This window comes from Cervus elaphus, chromosome 11 (assembly GCF_910594005.1).
Source record: "Cervus elaphus chromosome 11, mCerEla1.1, whole genome shotgun sequence".
NCBI lineage: Eukaryota > Metazoa > Chordata > Mammalia > Artiodactyla > Cervidae > Cervus > Cervus elaphus.
In genome coordinates, this window is record NC_057825.1 from 66110783 (window position 1) to 66131602 (window position 20820).

Below are 20820 nucleotides of genomic sequence, written 5' to 3' on the forward strand. Positions count from 1 at the left end.
CCAGAAGATGTTACAGAAAGAACAAGCTTCTTTGGCCAAACCAGTAGAATCCCACTCAGTCATTAATAATTAGTCCAGTTCATCATACTGTATGGCAGTGTCTCCCAGAGTGGTGTCAGTTCTGTCTGGTTGACCTACAGACTTCCATTCAAATTTTTTGAGTCCCAGGAGCAGTGGTAGACTTGGTAAATATGTAGCTTCAGGCTTCCAGGACATCTGTTATAATTGAGCTAAGAGAATACCATCTCTTACTCTGAGCTTTTTTTAAGGCATCCATGTTAATACTTGATTTCTCTCTTTACGTTACCTATTTATTCATTACTTGGCACTCTGTTATCATTTCTCCTCCCTATTTGTCATTGATTTTTACCCAAACTTTTCCACCTTTGAAAGGAATGTTATGTTTGGCCACTCTGCTGGTCTCCCAAGGTTAATTTTTTACTACACAACTCAGTACTATACTTTTAAGATCTATCCGTGTTTCTGAGTATACATTTAGTTTACTGCTCCCAGCTACTGTGTGGTATTCTACAGAACCATACATTATGTTTTAGTTCTGGGAGGTCATTCCTGACTTTGAAAGAACAGTTTCGATAAAAAACACATTTCTTGGTTGTTTCTTAACTCCTTATAATGAGAAAATAGAATTCCTCTCTGAAAAAGATTGATAGCTCAAGGAGCACTAAGTATCTTAAGGGTAATAATAAATGATAGAACAGAAGGAATCATTGGGAAGAAAGAAATTATAAAAACCCAGAGCTCAAATAATTGATAATATGTTGAGCTCTTGGAAAGCATGGTCAGAAGTACATATGAACTTTTAACCTTAGAAAATGGTAGGGACATTTTCTTTGAAACAGATGAAGGAAGTGAATGAAGATATAAGTTGTGAGATGGAAAAGAAGAATGTTGGAGGAAGGTGAATACTCAGTGGGCTCTTGGAGAAAAAGATCTCCTTTGTGAGACTTAAAGGAGAAATAGTGTTTGACAGATGAAAAGGAAAAAAATTTAAAGCAGTAACTATAAGGCACTGATGACTGTGATTGGTGTGTGGGAAATATAAATTTTCATTGAGAATCCTATTGATAATGTGGACTTACCATGAACCTTTTCAGCATAAAGTTGACTGACTTTAAGAATGTTAAGGACAGTTTATGTTGCAGTAACAAAATCATGAAATTTCAGTGGCTTATCACAGCAAAAGCTTGGTTTTCTTTCCTTAATGCTGTTTGACCAATATTGGAGAGGAAGGAACTTTGCTTAGCAGAGTCACTCAGGGACCCAAGTTGATAAGAGAATTCACTTTAATATTTCCAAAGTTATTGCAAAGTGGGAAAGAAAAGTGACGAATCAGGGGCACTGGTTTTTAAAATCTCTTTCCAAAAGTTACACATGGCACTTTTGTTGACATTTTATTGGCCAAAGCAAGTCACATAGCTCCGTGTAGCTTCGCTGAATCAATGAACTCATGTGCCACAAGACACAGAACCAGAAATACCTGGTGGACAGCCCTGTGTGTGTTACTCACTCAGTCATGTCTGACTCTGCAAACCCATGGATTGTAGCCCACCAGGCTCTTCTGTGCATGGGATTCTCCAGGCAAGAATACTGGAGTGGGTTGCCATTTCCTTCTCCAGGGGATCTTCCTGACCCAGGGACCGAACCCAGGTCTCCTGCACTGCAGGCAGATGCTTTACCACCTGTCCTACTAGGGAAGCCCGGTGGACAGCACTATTGACATCCAAATAGACACTTGGGTTTGTGTGCAACTGATAGATCAGAGTTATGTTTAGAAGAGAATTGAGGAAGCTTGTCAGGGTTAATACTAGATAACAAAGAAATGAACTCGTGATAACCAAGTTAATGGTTCCAGAGCTGTGCTTTTATTCTTAAACTTATACAAACTTATACAAAAGTTTATTCTTAAACTTATACAAACCATGTTCATTTGAAGTGTAAGTTAACTCCTCTGGTGTCCTCTTTTTTGTTCTTTGTAACCTCTGTTTCTTCTTCCTTCCCCTCAAGCTTCATCTCTCTTTTCTCTGGTTACTGCTAGAGTCTTCTGGCCTTAACCATTACCTAATACCAGATATCTATCTTCTGTCATATTTTTCCAGAGTAGTAGGCCCATGGGCTTCCCACATGGTTCAATTATTAAGAATCCGCTTGCCAAGCAGGAGACGCAGGTTCAGTCACTGGGTCATGAAGATCCCCTGAAGAAGGAAATGGCAACCCACTCCAATATTGTTGCCTGGAAAATCCCATGGACAGAGGAGCTTGGCGGACTACAGTCCATGGGATCACAAAAGAGACAGACATGACTTAGTAACTAAACAACAACAGTAGACCCACAGGTTTAGTTGTCAGCTGGATATTCAAACACCTCAAACTCAAATCAGTTTGTTAAAGAAGCCATGATCTTCCTAATGACAAGTTTAAAACTGTAGGGTCATTGCGATTCCTTTTCTTTTTTGTAGCTGTTCCTCATCTGCCCCATCATCACAATACAAATTCAGTTGTTCATTTAGCCTTTGGAATAACAACCTATTTTACCTATATTTTCAAATTTATCTCATGTAGCTGATGCCAGGTCAACTCTCTAAAGTGCTGCACATTCACTCCCTTGAACAATACAGATGTTTTAGCTTGACTTTCCATGATCTGGTTTCATTCACTCTGCATTTCCAGTTTTGCTGTTTGCCATGTGCATGCCCTGTACTTTGATTTCTCTGGCTCTGTGCTCTTTCCCCTTGCACTTTGAGTACCTTTTTCTCCCTCTGAATCTTACATGTCTTTGAAGGTCTACTTAAAATCTCAGATGCCTTGGCTTTTATGATCCCTTCCTTATATTCTTTGCTCACCCCAACCCCAAGAGCTGGAAGGAATTTTCCTTCCTCTGAGTTTCCAAGACATTTTATCTGAACTGTTCTTATGACCTTGTTGCTTATAGTGTCTCTTAAATTTATGTGTCATCCTCCCTAGGCCCAGATATTCTGTTGAAAACTGAGAAGTAAAAGAAATACTGTCATTCGTCTAGGGAAAAAAATACACAGGCCTTATTATATCCGTCTGCTTTTTTCTCTTTAAGTTCTTAGATCTTTTTTCATGTGTTGCTTTGGTGAATTTGGAGATTTGTGGAACTTTGTTTAGGATATTCAGGATGTTTTAAGGTAGAGAATAGAGGATTATTGCACAATTGGATTAGGAATTAGAAAAATTCATGAAAAGTCAAATTCTAAACTTTCTCCTTTAGAGTAATTCATTAGAAAATTTGTTAGCCTTGCTTTTCTTCAATCATAAAGCAGTCAACCTGAATCATACAGCAGTTCTTTATTCATTATGGTGTAATTTTTATCTAGATGTTAGTACCTTTGGAGGTTTTATCACAGATGTTCAATGAATGCCAGTTTTTAAAATAATAGATTTTTTTTATTTGTCTGTTTCTTAGTTTCAGACTTAGAGCAAAAGCAAATGTTTTTCCAAAAGTATTTTGAGGAAATCTTATTTTCTTATTCTTGAATAGACAAGGAGTTGGGTTTTAATTTGGTTTGAACTCAATAGTGTCCTTGTTAAGCCAGTGAGGTGGTGCTTTGTTATACATGATAATTTTGGGGACTGAGAGAAGAGTTAATTTCTGCAAGTTCACTCCACATTATCTGAAACATTCAGGTTATTAGGTATCAGAATTAACCTCAAGTTATAAGTTGGGAAACTTAGAAGTGAAATCATCTGCAGTCAGTAACTGAAGACTCAAATAACTGACTGTAAGCTAGTAGTATTTCCCCCTCTACACTTTACTTTTAATTAACAATTAGGATTAATTAGGATTAATTCCTTAAAAGGTATGTTTACTTAAATTCAGTGGTGAGTGATTTGGTTTCCGAAATTTTGAATTCTTTTGTATTTTAAGGTAACCAGCTGTACCTGTATATTTTTAGGTTCAAGGTAAGGATCCATCAGTGGAAGTCACACAGGACCTTATTGATGAATCAGAAGAAGAACGATTTGAAGAAATGCCTGAAACCAGTCATCTGATTGACCTACCCACATGTGAACTCAATAAACTTGAAGAGATTGCTGACTTGGTTACCTCAGTTCTCTCCTCACCTATCCGTAGGGAAAAGCTGGCTCTGGCCTTGGAAAATGAAGGCTATATTAAAAAACTACTGCAGCTATTCCAAGCTTGTGAGAACCTGGAAAACACTGAAGGCTTACACCATTTGTATGAAATTATTAGAGGAATCTTATTCCTAAATAAGGCAACTCTGTTTGAGGTTATGTTTTCTGATGAGTGTATCATGGATGTCGTGGGATGTCTTGAATATGACCCTGCTTTGGCCCAGCCAAAAAGGCACCGAGAATTCTTGACCAAAACTGCAAAGTTTAAGGAAGTTATACCAATAACAGACTCTGAACTAAGGCAGAAAATACATCAGACTTACAGGGTACAGTACATTCAGGACATCATTTTGCCTACACCATCAGTTTTTGAAGAGAATTTTCTTTCTACTCTTACGTCTTTTATTTTCTTCAACAAAGTTGAAATAGTCAGCATGTTGCAGGTAAGTAAACTAAGGTGTTCTTAACAATTCTGTTTTCAAATATGTAGTCACCCTAATAGTTAAGCTGGTGTTTGTTCCTTCTTTTTGAAATATTTATTTTGTTTACTTTAAATGTACTATCAAACATAGAAAACAGGGCTTTATCTCATAGTTTTCTGAAGAATCATTTCTTAATGTGATCTTTTATATTTCTGAATCTCCTGTCAAGCAGCTGGGTTGTTGTTTTTTTAACTTTTCATTTTTTGCATTTAAAACATTGTCATACAGTATATGTGACATAAAATTCAGAATTTTAATAATTTTTAAGTGTACAGTTCATAGCAATGAGTACATTGACAGTGCTATGCAGCCATCACCACTGTCCATTTCCTGAACTTTTTCATCTTAGACAGAAGCAGCTTATTTTTAAAATACCTTTTATGCCATTTTGTGAGACCTAATTAGTATTGTGGGTATGTGTGAGTGTGTGTGCTTAAAGCTTCCCAAATAATTCAGATATGCGGCCAGGACTGAAACTGACTGATTTTATTCTGTTTCCTTGAATTGTATAACAAGTTTGTACCTCTAATGGTGAACAAGCCCTGGGTTTGGCATTTTGGTTTTGTGCGTGTGCCCATTTTTACATCATTGCAGAGAAAAAAGTTTGATTTCAGACTTTATAGGAGCAGCTCCTCTTTTCCCCTTAGTTTTGTTACCTAAAGTAGTAGACATGCACAGTTTGACTTAGATAATTATGATTTATTAAAAGCTCTTAAAGTGAAATGGTAAAGAAAAACTGAAATGATCTAAGGAAACTAGTTTAATTATTAATGCTTAAAGAAGCAGGAATTTAGGTGGAGATTTCCCAGCTGTATTTATGATAGGCTTTAAGCTGTCAATCAGTAGCTCCCTTAATATATATATCAGAGCAGAGTGCTTTTGTAGAACATTATCAAGAATAACAGGGGCTTCCCTGGTGGTCCAGTGGGTAAAACTCTGTACTCCCAACGTAGGGGACCCGAATTCAATCCCTGGTCGGGGAGCTAGATCCCACAAGACACAATTAAGAGTGCTCATGCCACAGCTAAGACCCAGCGCAGCCAAATAAAGAATTTTTTTTTAAAGAGTAATAGAGATTAGGGGGGAAAGATGCTAGGAATCAGAAAGCATTCTCCTAGCAGACTGTAGTACTTGAAATTGCTTCTCTAATCCTTTTGGAGCTTTAGCTGTCAGCACACAAATAATGAATCCTATAAGAAGAATTTAAATGGGAAATTGCATTTATCAAAGAACTGGAACTATTTTCCAATGAAAACATTCTAAAAATAGTTAAAAATCTTTAGACAGGAAAGAAGGGTTTAATCTGGGAGCAATGCAGGAAGAGAAAAATTTATAAAAGGTGGTAAGTTGAGATAAATGTGTACTTATTCACTAAAATCTAAAATATTGAGAGAGATAAATGATTTGAAGCGTATGTGATTTATACAGTTAAATTCTCTCAGAAGGTGGATGATTCAGACCTCCATACGTAAGATCCGAAGGGAATCGACAAAATAACAAAAGGAACACTTCTGAGTCAGTGAAAGGGGTTATTTGTCAATGATGTGTCTTTGAGTAGCACCAAAGGATATTTATTGGGAGAGCATATTATATTTTCCATAGTCATACCTAGTGCTTTTCATTCATTTTTTCATATATGCTCTACCTTGTTTCAGAAAGGCTTTAAGGGACTGATACCTCTTCATGGGGGATTCACAGTAAGAAAAGGGGCAGGTATATTAGCTAGTGGTAAAGAACCTGCCAGCAAGTGCAGGAGACATAAAAGACCCGGGTTCAATCCCCGAGTCTGAAGATCCCCTGGAGGAGGGTATGGCAGACCACTTTGGTATTGTTGCCTGGAGAATTCAATGGACAAAGGAGTCTGGCAGGCCCCGGTTCATGCAGTCACAAAGAGTCACACTGTGAAGTGACTTGTACGCAACATACTGGCTATATCCTTAATGTGTCATGGTTTGACTTTGACTATCAACCATGCAGTTACCACTGTTACAGGTATTTTTAGGTTATGTTCTTTTAATATTATTTGAATTATATTTCATAAAAGTGAATTTTAAAGATTACTAAAGCTTAAAGCATAACTTTCAGCAGATTTTGATGAAAATTTTCTCTAAAGTGAATTTCAATATTCATGTCAGTTTTTTCCTTTGTAATTTAATTGTTCATACTTATTCTAGAAAATTGGAAAATACAGATGAATAAAGAAGAAAATCACTCAAAATCCATTACCAAAAGATAATCACTGTTAGCATTTATAATCTTACTGCTACCAGAGTTCAGTGTTCTTTATTGCTGAATTTGTAACTCCCATTATTCTAATCCACTATGGACTAATAATGAAATCTTCAAACTTGTTTGAATTATGTTTAAATTAAGTATAAATAAACAGACCCTGAACAGGAGCTAGAACTCAGTTAAGGTAAATAGAGTTTTTATGCATGCCCTTTAGAACATCAAATTTTTGTTTTTCAAAGAGTTCTTTAGGGGTTTCTGATTAAATGTAAATGAGGTAGTAATATATGTCTAGCTAATATTGAAAGGTATTGTCAAGTTTTGAACCTTATAACATGAATATACTGGAATTTTAAGTTTGTAGTGAAACTGCTAGTAGGTTTTCATCTACTTTTACTGTAATTTGTAAAATCAGATAAGTGAGTATAACTTTATACTTTTGTTAATATTTCATATAATATTTCTTCTCATGTAGGAAGATGAAAAATTTTTGTCTGAAGTTTTTGCACAATTAACAGATGAGGCCACAGATGATGATAAACGACGTGAATTGGTAAGTTATTATTGAAATTCACACCCTTAAAGAGCACTTACTTTTCAGCATACATAGCTTTTAAAATTGAGCTTGTTAATTTAAGAGGAAGATGTTTATAATTAGTATGAAAGGAACAGATGACCCTTGAGCAACACACGTTTGAACTATACGAGTCCATCTAGACACAGATTTTTTTTTCAATAGTAAATACTACAGTACTACACGGTCCAGGGTTAGATGTGGAGCAGTAGATATGGAGGGCCTGCTATAAAGTTACATGCAAGTGTTTGACTTGGTGGAGAGTGGGTTCCCCAACCCCTGTATTGTCAAGGGTCAACTATATTTAAACTATACTATACAATGATTATTCTCAAAATTTCTAAAACTTATTATTTTATTTATCTTAGAAGCTTTTAGAGATATTTAGTTTTTCCCCCCAGTGAGGGAATATGTGCCTTATAAATTATAAAGTCAGGCATATGGATTGTGTTAGGACAGAACTACGAATTCATATATTTTTGTGGTTGTAGAAACATTATTGAGATGCCTTTTTTTTTTTTTTAACAGATAGGGAGAATCCTGGCAGAAACCAACACAATATTGTAAAGCACTTATCCTTTAATTAAAAATAAATAAATTTTAAAAATAAAAAGGGAGAATCCTTCTTGAATAATGAATGATAAATAATTTGGCTCTTAGAGATGCTTTTATTTCAAATGTGTTGATAGTTAGGTTTTTGAGATATAAACCATGCTTAGGGGAAAGAGAATGCTGACTGCTGTTTACCAACAGTTTACCATTTTTTTAAACTTTATAGTCAGATGCTAAAGAAGTCCTGAAAGAAAATTAGAGGTTTCCTGGTGTAAAGGGATAATTTTATAAATGAGAAAACTAAATATGCTATTAATAAACAACTACACCAGAGATGAATTAGCTGATTTGAAGTCAGGATATCCTGGCTTCTCATAACCTAAAGAACATAGAAACCATGCTATAAAAAATGGTAACTGGGTTTTCAGGTCCTTGAGAAGGTTTAATTCCACACTGGTAATTCACATTACAGTTTGCCCCAAGATTTCTTTTAATGTGTGTCGGCTTCTCACTGTACTTTCTAACATTACAGGTTAATTTTTTCAAGGAATTTTGTGCGTTTTCTCAGACATTACAACCTCAAAACAGAGACGCATTTTTCAAAACTCTGGCAAAGTTGGGGATTCTTCCTGCTCTTGAAATTGTAATGGTAATTATATAGTTTCATTTCATGTTTTTGAAAAAATTGCAAATTTGTAATAGTTTTATATTGTGGATGGGAAATAGTTTATTATAGTAATGCATGTTGAATGTTTTAATTTAAGTTGTAATTCACTTGGTAGTGAATCATCTTCAGATTTTTATTAACTTAAATTTATAATATTAATGTGTGATTCATATACTATGACTTCAAGTGAGTAAAAATCCCGCATGTTTTTACAAGACTATTATCTCTTCTATAACAAAGGTAAGTCTGTTTCATAGAAACTAATAAAGTTCCTTTCCTTTTTAGACCAGTGAGTAGGGGGAGGGAAGATGACCAAGGGGGCTTGTGCTGCAATATGGGGTAGAGGGAGTGATTTTCACACTTCTGTTTGTATGAACTATCCAATGGCATTTATTGTATGAGAAATTAACGGAAGATTTTTAAGTATTAACTCATTCAATAATAACCCATTATAGTTAACATAAATAACTTTTATGAACATATAATTTTTCCAAAACAAAACAATTTTGGTGAGACAAGTGGCATTGTTTCACTTTTTTGGCCAGTCTCTTTGATGTCTGGCTTAATAGAAGATAGGTAGATTCTCATAGCAGCTTTTGCATTTAATCTGTTACAATATAAAACCTTATAGCCTCTGGAAAACTCCACTAGACTTCTGAGAGACTGGAAGTGAAAAAGGCCAGTAATGCCTTAATACTTATTTTCATAAGTATTATGAAAATAGTTCTACTCTAGTGCACTTTTCAAAAAGGTGTTATAACCCCCTTTTGGAGTCGTTAGACCCCTCCCCAGGATTCCCTGGGCCACACTTTGAGAATTGCAAACTTAGGGAATGTTTTCAGAAAAACCTGGAGATTTCTAACTTATGAATTATATGTCCTTTAGGTACTACTTAATGGGGAGAAATCATTCAGGATCACTACCTTAGAAAACTAAGTTATGGAAAAGAATGAAAATACCCAGATTGTTTTCAAAAGCATCCTCTATTAAGAGAGTAAAAGAGAGACTCAGTTACTCAGGTGTAAACTGGCAAATCCAGGGCTAAATACAGATTCTAGAAAGTTTTGAAGCCTTATCTGAGAGACATCATTCACATTTTTGCATTTATTTAAATCAAAAATCCTCCTTCCCACCCCCTAAATTTTTTGCAGCATTTATAAAGCAGTGCTTTATAATCCTATGCTCATTCTTTTATTTGAATTCTATGAATGTTTATCTTTGCGGTGGTTAAAAAACACACACACACACACCTGGTCGACACTAATCATTAAGCTGCCTGAAGTTTTTAGTATTTGTAAAAGAAAATGATGAGAGAGGTATGTATTTTGATTCTAGTACCATGTCTAAATCCAAAAATATGTTTGACATAAATCTGGGAGAAAAAGAGGGGTCAACATTCTCCAAGTAATCTGATTCTCCTTTTATCAGGGCATGGACGATTTGCAAGTCAGGTCGGCTGCAACAGATATATTTTCTTATCTAGTAGAGTTTAGTCCATCCATGGTCCGAGAATTTGTAATGCAAGAAGCCCAGCAGAGTGATGACGTAAGTGGTACTGTTTTGGTTCTGCGTGAATTACCTATAGACTAATGTCTGCAGACTGTTGAGAGAAAAGGAATATAACCATAATTTTAATCTTTTATAAAGAATAATTGGATTTCTAATTAGTTGTGACTTTGGCAAGCCCAGAATATATAGCAGTTGCTGTGTTTATTGTTAAAAAAAAAAAAACATTCAAACTAGTATTGAGATAGATTTAATGAATCTAGTAGGTCAAGCACTTTTCTAGTATAACTTAGAAGTTGCTTTTGCTTGTTCAGATGTGTCTGTTATTTTAGTGGGGATAAACGTTTAATAATGAAACCTATGTTGTGCTTTCCACTACAAAAATACTAAACTTTCCCCTTAAACTATTTTAAAGACAAAATGAACATATATTCATAACGAAGTACCCTTATATTAAATATATGTTAGTGTTAAGTAGAAAATAACTAAAATATCATTATGTTCCTTCTTAAAGGTCTAGATTCCCAATGCTAATTTGATTCATTTATGTTTTTGTTACTGTTGAATTAAAACTAGTTTTTTATGTTTTATTTTTAACTTCTTAATGTCTGTTTAGATTTTTGCATTCATTTTTGTTAGATATTTCCAATTTTTTTAAAGGCAGTTTTTAGAATCAGGACTAATGCTATTGTTCAGCTGGTAGGAAAGAAATAGAATAAATATTTTGTATTAAGTATATTTTAAAGTTTAAATGGTGCTAAATCTGACTAAAGAAATAGTTGGTTAATTGGTTTACCATGTCACTGTTGATATCATCTTAGTGTTATTTTTACAAAAGATAACTTTGAAACAAACACGTCTGTTACTTCATCCTCAGTGATGCATGGGATTATGAGCACTCATCATAAAATCTCTCAAACCTAGTAACTTAGAATTCTTAACTTTTAAATCTTTTATTTATGTTTTCATTAGAAATATTTCCTTGTTTACATTTAACTGATGGAGAAGCAGTTACTCATTTTTAACATTGAAAAGTCCCTTTTTAATTTCTCTTCTTCTTGTAGTCACAGTCTTCAAAGTCTTTCATTTCCCTGAATTTTCTGAAGTCTTACAATTTCCATTTAAAATTTCTGTTTACATCAAAATAAGTTAGCCCACAAATGAAGATAAATTATTTTTTCTTTAATTTCCAGAATTAAAGAGTCTAAATGCTGAATTCTATATTAAATTGGTGGTAACATTGAAGAAATAACTTACCTCTGTATTCAGTGTGCTCTCTCAAAATAAACACACAACATTCAAACTTTTCTTTCTAGTACTATAGAGCAGATTTGGTTTTAGCAACATGGATTACAGGATTAAAATGTGTTAAGACACAAGGAAATGTTAACATTTTTCCTATAGTCATTATTTCTATATACAGATTTCTGCACAGATTCTAATATTTTCTTGATCTTATCAGAAAGTGTCAGTGCAGATCTGTCATGTAACTTTGTCATGGTTGCCACTTGACTAACAGTGACTATAAAAAGCTGTAGATGATAAAATATATCTCAGCATCTTAAAAAGTTTTTAAGAAACCTTGGAAGCAATGGAATAAAGTATGTTCTTTGTTTCCCAATCAGAAAATAGGGAGGCCAGCCAATTATCTGGATAATACCTAATTCCATATGTAGATACCTAGAACTTTCCTTCTGTTGCTAATTATTTTCCTTTGTGGCTAATTATTTAAGAATTGAAAAATTCTTAAACCCACTTAAATGTACTTTAAAAACAAAAGTATGTGTTTTCTAAGAATACTATGACGTTGGAATGTGATAAAACCAACAGAAGTATTATTCCTCTAAAACTTGATTTAGAAATTATTATACCAAGGCTTTGAAGTATCTCGCAGAAGCTGTAATTAATATCACTCATGCTATTTAGATGAAGGATGGCAGACTTTTCTTAAAGGGCCAAAAGGTAAATAAGATTTGGTGGGTCCTTTAGTCTCTGTTGCAGCTACTCAACTCTTCCTCTTTAGTATGAACCATCTATAGATGGTTTGAAAATGAATAGGTGTGGCTGTGTTCCAGTAAATGTTCTATTGTAAAACTATTTACAAAGTGAACATCCAGCCAGGTAGTTTGGTTGTTGAATCACCCCTGGCTTAGTCTCCAGAATATTGCAAGTAAATAGTGGTGACATTTGGAAGTTGGTTCTGAATTGAAGGTTCTAATTGCAAAGCTTCTCTGATAATACAAAGAGATGTAAAACTCAGAGACCATAGTAGTAAAGCAACATTAATGGGATAGGAGTTACTAGGCCTCTCCTAAGACTACAAATTTAAGAGAGTATTCTCAAGAATAGATTTTGGTGACCTATCGCTGGAAAAATGTCACTGTGGTTACTCTATAATGGCTTATTTTTCAGATCAAGTCATAGTGTGACATCCGAAGAAGTAATTTTCCTGTCATTTGTCTTAAATCTCCATTATTTTGCTATAAGTTGCTTGATCATGAGTTTTCTAGTGTGATGAATGCCGTTGTTGGAGAAGCAGATTAAGGAAAATTAGATTTGTTTTCATGCCAGGAAAGAACTTTACCATGCAGTTAGAAATGCTGGCTTGAATTTTGAGAGTGGTCTGACTTTAATGACTGCTGAATTTTAGTTCCATTGGAGAAAAGAGCATGGAAGAGTTAAAATAAGGCTGCTTACCTAGCTAGTTATTAGCTGTACTGCTGTTACAGGCTTGGTCCTTTAATTTAGCTGTTCCTCCTGTTTATCAAGTTTGCTAAGAAAATGAAGCCTGTTTTACAGACAGTGAAAGTGAAAGTCACTCAGTCGTGTCCAACTCTTTGAAACCCCATGGACTGTATAGTCCATGGAATTCTCTAGGCCAGAATACTGGAGTGGGTAGCCTCTCCCTTCTCCAGGGGATCTTCCCAACCCAGGGATGGAACCCAGATCTCCCGCATCGCAGGCGAACTCTTCATCAGCTGAGCCACAAGGGAAGCCTGTTTTACAGACAACTAACTTAGAGTGCTGGTAATTCTTTTAGCTCATTGATGAATGTTAAATCATTCATTGTATTAGGAATTATTTGTTCATTGTCTCAGCACATTGTTACTTTGAAGTGGGTTTAGTCATGCATTTTGGTAGACTAATGTTAATTGTTGGCTGAGGTGAGTGTCCCTCTGGGATAAGACCATTTTGCTATTCCATGCTACTCTCCACAACATCATCTCTAGCCACAAGGTTAATGCCAGTTTTTTTAGAAGTGATTTTTACTTAGTTTGCAGAATCCAGTAATTAATACTAATAATAATACCTAACATATATCATAGGGCTCATCTCATTTGTTACCCATCTCTTAGTGTCTTTCATTGTCTGGTGTCTTCTATATTACCAGTTGTAGTTTCATATATTTTGTCAGTGTTTTTTTAGTTACCAAGATTGAGAATATGTTAGCGAATAAGAATTGCTGGTAAATATTTTGTTTTCCGTTGCCTGTAAGGATGATATTGTAAGCTATTGTGTGCTCTGATTTTTGTTTGGTTTTGAGTGGGTTTCTTTTTACTCTAGTATGTTTATAGAACTTTGAAGACGTGAGGATTAAAAAGTTTAAATAACTTCATCCATTCTTTTTTTTTCTTCCTGTATGATTCTGATTTTGTTCTTTCAGCTGGTGTGTTTGTCTTATATCCAAACCAGGTCTCATATAAACCTGTTTTCTTTCAGGATATCCTTCTTATTAATGTCGTAATTGAACAAATGATCTGTGACACTGATCCTGAGCTAGGAGGTGCTGTTCAGTTAATGGGACTTCTTCGTACTCTAATTGATCCAGAGAACATGTTGGCTACAACCAATGTAAGAAATTACTCTGCAACAGAAACACTTTGGTCTAGTCAGTTTTAGATGATTTTGTATATACTAAGTTGTATATAAATATATAAATTATATGTAAATATTTAAATTTTGAAAATTTGTACAATTTTGAAAAGCATTCAAGCATTTGTACACTCAGTATTCAAGTAGCAGTAATATTCCTCTAGCAGTTATTTTTGCATCAAAATACAAGATTCTAATCTGCTGAAATCTTGGTAAAATGCTAGCCCTTCCATTTTTGTTTCTTGGCCTCTGTATATTAGCATCTTAAAAATTAAAACAGCAATGTGAATATAATTAACACTACTGAACTATATATAAAATGGTTAAGATGGTAAATTCTATGTTTTTTATCACAGTAAAAAAGAAACAGTATGTATCAGATTATCTTAATTGCATGGTGAAAGGAGTCATTACACAAAAAGGACTTAAGGAAATATCACAAAATATTATTAGTGGTTATCTCAAAATGCTTGAATATTTCTCCTTTATAGAATTCCCTCATTTTTAGAGAAAAAGTGTGTTTTCAAATCATTACAAGTTTATAGAGCCAATTATATAAAAAATAATGGTCAAAAAACCAAAAGGCACTATTTTCCAAATTTCCAAGTAACAGATTCTTAAAACTTTTTAAGAAATATCTAAAATCTATACCATTTCTAGTGGCCTGATAAATAAACTTGGTGTTTGTTCAAATTTGGATACATTGTGAAATCTGGGCTTTCAAATTTTAAGCGGTTAAGTTGTTCTTACATTGATAGATTTTCCATTGCATTTCAAATCATACTCGTGAAAAAAAATTATTTTGAATAATTTTCCCTGGAGAAACCTTTTATAATGCTTTTTTTCATTTAATATGTAATATGAAATAGGTTTGTCAGTTCTTCAGAAATAAGATTAAGGTGAATATGATAACTTTGTTGAGTCTTTCACAGTATCCTAAAGTATCTCTTGTTTGTGTATGACTTGGACTGCTAATTCTTGAAGATGTTCTATTAATTATAAAGATAATAAAGTTTTTATTTTAATTCTGTATATTTCAGAAAACTGAAAAAAGTGAATTTCTAAATTTCTTCTACAACCATTGTATGCATGTCCTCACAGCACCACTTTTGACCAATACTTCAGAAGACAGACGTGAAAAGGGTAGGGCCTGTTACTTACCTGCTTATGATTTCTGTTTTAAAAGATCAAGATAAGTATTAAAGCTAACAGGCTCTTTACTTGATGCTTTTTATGACAGGGAAATTATTACCTAAAATTTTAACCTGAAAGGTAAAATCATGGTTTCCCATGTTTTAGAGTGTCTGTGGTAGAGAAGCGTGTACAAAATGTGGGAGAAAGTATTACACCTTGAGGAAGAGAAATGTAAACACTTAGCAAAAGAAGATTGTTCCCAGAGTTCTTAAGAGTTAATATAAAAAAAAATTTTTTTTTTTTTAAAAAGAGTTAATATCAGAGTGAGTAAGTGTACAGAGTATATTGCCTACATTAGAAAATCCAAGGAAACCATCATTTTAGAGTTGGCAATACAGTAAAAAATGCTTTAATTTCTGAACATAAGCATCAGAAGTTTAAAAAGTTGGTTAAAGCAGAGAATAATAATTTTTAAAAATAATCTAAACGTTTACTTTACATGCTGACTCTTACTGATAGTTCGAATAGTGTCAAGTCCTTTTTTGTTTTTTTCTTTTTGTGTGTGTGTGTGTGCATGTGCATGTGTGTGTTAGTCGCTCAGTCGTGTCTGACTCTTTGTGACCGAATGGACTGTAGCCCACCAGGTTTCTCTGTCCATGGAATTCTCCAGGCAAGAATACTGGAGTGGATTGCCATTCCTTTCTCCAGAGGAACTTCCCAACCCAGGGATCGAACTCTGGGCTCCTGTATTGCAGACTGTTTAAGCTCCTGGGAAGTCTGTTTTTTGTATATGGGTTTTCTTTAATTGTGGTGGCTCAGACAGTAAAGAATCTGCCTGCAATGCAGGAGAACTGGGTTCAGTCCCTAGGTTGGGAAGATCCTCTGGAGAAAGGAGTGGCTACCTATTCCAGTATTCTTGCTTGGAGAATTCTGTGGACAGAGGAGCCTGGCAGGCTACAGTTCATGGGGTTGCAAAGAGTTGGACACAATTGAGCACCTAACATTGTCACTTTCGCTTTCTTTTCTTTAATTGTATTTCCATATTGCATTCTTACATAAACAGCACCATAATTTATCAGCTACAATTTCTGGTTTCAGTTTATTAAAGTAGAGTGAAAACTGAAACATTTTTTAAGCAATCTGAGTATAGAATTCTGCTGTGGTTTTAAGTACTTTCCCTTTAAGTGTTTAAGTATTCATAATTTTGTGCATTTAAGTTGAGTTCTGCTGTATTTAACTTAGCCATAGATTATTACAGTTCTGTGACATTTTATCAATCTACAGTATTTATGTGATCATGTGCCAAATATAACTAGCTAAAGGACTGACTCTTTGAGAAGTATACAGCTCAACTGGCAAAATGAGAAATGTTGGGGGACATAAGCTCAGAAAATGATGGTTTATCTGTTAAATCAGTTAAGAGGAAGTCAGTTAAAATCTTTGTTAAACTAATAAAAATTGTACACCCTAGATAATACTATCAGCTCCATTTCTGAATTTATATCTTAGGGAGCATTTATGCATATACATGACAGATATAAGAATGTTGTTGCATTGTTCACTGTAGGAAGTGACATGTATATTTGTACAGTGGAATACTAATTAGCAGTCAAAATAATTGAATTTTGCTCTGTCAACTGATTAGTTCTCAAAAATATAAAATTGAATGGGTAAAAACAGCATGTCACAATGTTTTCTTTCAGAAAGTTTCCGTTTATATAAATTAAATGCATTTTTAGCTTTCATTTTATTTTTTTCCCCCATTTATTTTTATTAGTTGGAGGCTAATTACTTTACAATATTGCAGTGGTTTTTGCCATACACTGACATGAATCAGCCATGGATTTACATAGCTTTCATTTTAAAGTAAAACGTTTCCAGCATACAGAAATATTTAGATAATAGCATCACAGATATATATTTCCCATTGGCTTTGTCAATACTGACTTGTGCTTTTTCAGTTTTTAAAAAACAAATTATACATAGTTTCTTATGCATTCTCATTTTACCCCATCCCCATCCCTCAAAAAATGCTGAATTTGGAGTTTATTACCCCTGTTTTTTATATTACTGTGACATGTATAATGTGTGATTTTTCACAGTAACTTGTTTCTAGCTTTCTGCTGTTACAAACAATGCTCTGGTATACATTATTATGTTTCCTTACATAAATATGCTCTAAGATGTGAGCCTAGGAATCGAAACTTTTAATACTCCTAATTTTTTTAATTCAAAGTGTACGTGACTAATTGTTAAAATCTGTGTTATCTTAATAGAATATTTGATACCATCTTTTGATAATTGTTCATCTGCACCCAAGTCTCTAAAAAAATTGCAGATAGAGGTATAATATTTGACTGAAGCTACTAATTCTTAATGGCTATTATGCCGGTAAAATGAGGTTATGATCAAAGATGTGCTTTGTATGTTGTAAAGTGCTAAGGAAGTGTGAGGTATTATTACTGAAGTCACTGATTTTAATTTTTTTTTTAGATAATATAGTTGGATCTAACAAAAGCAGCACGATTTGTCCTGGTAAGTATAAATTCTTATTTTATGAACTAATGCAAATTATATGTTTTTCCTATTCAGAATATAATGTACTTAGACAAAACTAGGAAAGGTTTATTTTATCCAAAAATCCAAAACTAGATTTTTTTTAAAAGAAAAAAATTCAACTCTAATATCAAAGATGGAAAATCCATTTGAAACTTTTTTTTCCTGTAAATTTATGTCCTGCATTTTTTTTTTAGAAGACCTCTAAAAGTTGAGGATTAGTTCCTTCTTATTTTTTAAATACAGTAAACTAAGGCAAATCAGTTAGGAAGTAGTCTTCATAACAGTCTTTGCATACATAGATGTCTCATGATTCTGAGTATAAGCACTGTTATTTCTACTTGGAACATATGTATCAGGTATTGACCCGGTAATATGGAAAATATGCTGTGTGTACCTAAGCATCCTGTCTTTTCTACCAGGCTCATCAGAGTTCTAGGGAAGCCAGTTTCAAATAAGGAAGCAATTCAGAGATTGAATTATTAGATATATTGTGAGTGATTTCACATCCTAATTTGGGAAAGTGAAAACAAGACATTAATTTAACACTACAGACTGCTGTTGGAAAATCTTTTGTAAATAAAATTTGCGAATTGAGAAATTAAAGAGAATTGTTTTTAATGGTAAGAAACTAGTTCAAATATTGGCTGTGGTGTTGGCTGTTACACTAATTAGTCTGGAGCAGGTAAAACTCTTAGATTTGTAGTAGAAAAGATCTTTGAGTATCAGAACTGTATTTTCTATACTTGATGGTCATTCTTTTATTAAAAAGATGCTGAAATTTCTTCCTGATAACATCATGTGATGTTCCACAAAATATTTATGTGAGAAATAAAATAGTTGGACTAGATGATGTCCGTTTTTTTTCCTATTCTCTAAGGCTTTGATTCCATAATTTCTTCATAGCTTAATGTTTTCTTGCTTAAAATATTTACAGTAGGTATGGGTAATTACCTATTCAATCTTGATGTTCAAGAAGCAATTGTAAATCATTCCATGAGTATGTAAACAAAAGCCTCTTGAGGAAGAAAAAGCTGGAATATTTTAGTAGGCCTTTCATCGATATCGTGGTTTGATGTTAAAAAGATTATTGTCTTAAAATCTTGATATAACATTTTTCACTTGATATTCAAACAGCCAGAAATGTCCTTTTCTTAAAGATGTCTTTAAAGAAAGCATATTAATTTTTCTTGAGAGATTTGTGTTGTACCACTTTAGGCAAAAAGTTTAAGATATTTCCTCTTTACTATGGGGTAGATCCTTTTATAGACCCATTAATGTTAATAATGATAGCACATATTATAAAATCATTACTAAGAAAATCTCAGTGCAATGAGGGTCTTATTATCATGTTTGTAGATTTTTATTTAACATACTTAAATATTTTATATTAGAGCCTTAGGAAGTATTTAGTAGGTAAAACTACTAATACTTCTGGAGAGTCTACCTAATGAAAAAATAAAAATCTGTAGCTTCTTTAATTGATACAGAAATTAGGAAAAAATACAGTTTTACTTTTCTTCTAAAATAAAGGATTTATACTTAGTATTCTCTTTGTCTAGATGTGTTGCAGTGTGTATTTTCATGCAATGATTTTCTTTGCAGATAATTACCAAACTGCACAGCTGCTTGCCTTAATTTTAGAACTACTCACATTTTGTGTGGAACATCACACGTATCACATAAAAAACTATATTATGAACAAGGACTTGCTAAGAAGAGTCTTGGTCTTGATGAATTCAAAGCACACTTTCCTGGCCTTGTGTAAGTAACAGTTTTAATGAACATTCTTGTAAAATGTCTTATGGAACAACATTTTTAATAGTTTTAGTCTATTATTTAAAGGACAGGAGGAATAGGTCATAGTGCTTCTCCCACCTACATATTGCTCACATTTAGATTCAGTTGTGATATAATACCATGTGCAATGATATCACTAACAGAACCTCTCCTGCCATCTTTTACATCTGTTTCATGAAACTGCCGTTTAGTAGTGACTCTTATTTTTGAGATATGGGCCTTATATGTTTTTGTGTAACTCAGGTTATTTAAACTTGTAAAATTAAGTTATGGGTAGCCCTTTAGTAGACCACTTGGACCAATAAAAATCAAACTTTAATGCTGATGTTTGCTCAAATGTGGATTTTTTGCATACTCCTTCCTTTCTTCCTCATAATTTCACCTGCAGATAAAGGTAAAGAAACCTTCTCTCTCAAAGTAAGAGCTTTGTGGATTTTTTTCTGAGCATGAAAAATCATAGTTAAAATGTAAACATTTAAAGCATAGAGAAAAGGTTAATCTCCCTACTACACCTTAATTTTTAAGGCCTTAATAAAGCCAGTGTTAACTGCCTGCACTACTTATTTTCCATTCCTTTTTCCATACCTGTGCAAATTTACATAAACATTCACACATGTATAGGTTTTCATGTTTTATTTTTATAGAAACATGATCATGCTCATACACATCTCAGCCCCTTCATATTACTCTAGCTCATTGGATATGGCGTGAACTAATATTTTTCCTAAACATAGCTGAGTAACAGTTCATAAAGTGGCTCTTCCACAACTTATTCTACCATTCTCCACTACATGGATTACAAGATTGTTTGGATATTTTGCCATTCCAAATAATAATGTAGTAATTAGCCTAGTACATAAATCTTTACTGGTTTATTTCTATAGGGTAGATCTCCAGTATTGGTATTGCCAGGGCAAAATGTTACTATATTTTTAATATATCCTTTTTTGATTTTAATTTAACATAATAGCCTCCAGATTACTTTCTCAAAAGGTTGAGGCACCTAACGTGAAAAATGCATTCATTGAACAGCACTCAGTGTGACTGCCTTTTTAAATGTTATCCAGCTGATGATGGAAAATGTATTGTTTGTGTTTCAATTTATATTTTCCTTGATACCATCTTTTCACATTTTAGTGCTTTTGTATGTTATCTGCTATGAGTTGCCTATTCTTTTCTTTTTTTTTTTTTTTAATTATCCTTTTCTTAGAGCTCTTATATATTAGAGATATTGGCAATTTATCACATTTTGGGGAACAAAATGTCCATCTCATTTGTCTTTACCTTGACTTGTGGCATTGTTTTCCATATAATTGCTATAAAATTCT

The 20820-nt window shown here is 33.6% G+C and overlaps 1 protein-coding gene across 2 annotated transcripts in view; it reads left to right on the forward strand.

The window, feature by feature from the left end:
- PPP4R3B (protein phosphatase 4 regulatory subunit 3B) overlaps nucleotides 1-20820 on the forward strand; it is a 48960-nt gene that overhangs the window by 13447 nt on the left and 14693 nt on the right. For both annotated transcript variants that reach the window (XM_043917972.1, XM_043917973.1), the window contains exons 4-11: nucleotides 3939-4562; nucleotides 7306-7383; nucleotides 8489-8605; nucleotides 10052-10168; nucleotides 13850-13981; nucleotides 15043-15145; nucleotides 17630-17671; nucleotides 19298-19456. In XM_043917972.1, the coding sequence (XP_043773907.1) occupies nucleotides 3939-4562; nucleotides 7306-7383; nucleotides 8489-8605; nucleotides 10052-10168; nucleotides 13850-13981; nucleotides 15043-15145; nucleotides 17630-17671; nucleotides 19298-19456 (1372 nt within the window). The remainder of the gene's footprint in view (nucleotides 1-3938; nucleotides 4563-7305; nucleotides 7384-8488; nucleotides 8606-10051; nucleotides 10169-13849; nucleotides 13982-15042; nucleotides 15146-17629; nucleotides 17672-19297; nucleotides 19457-20820) is intronic.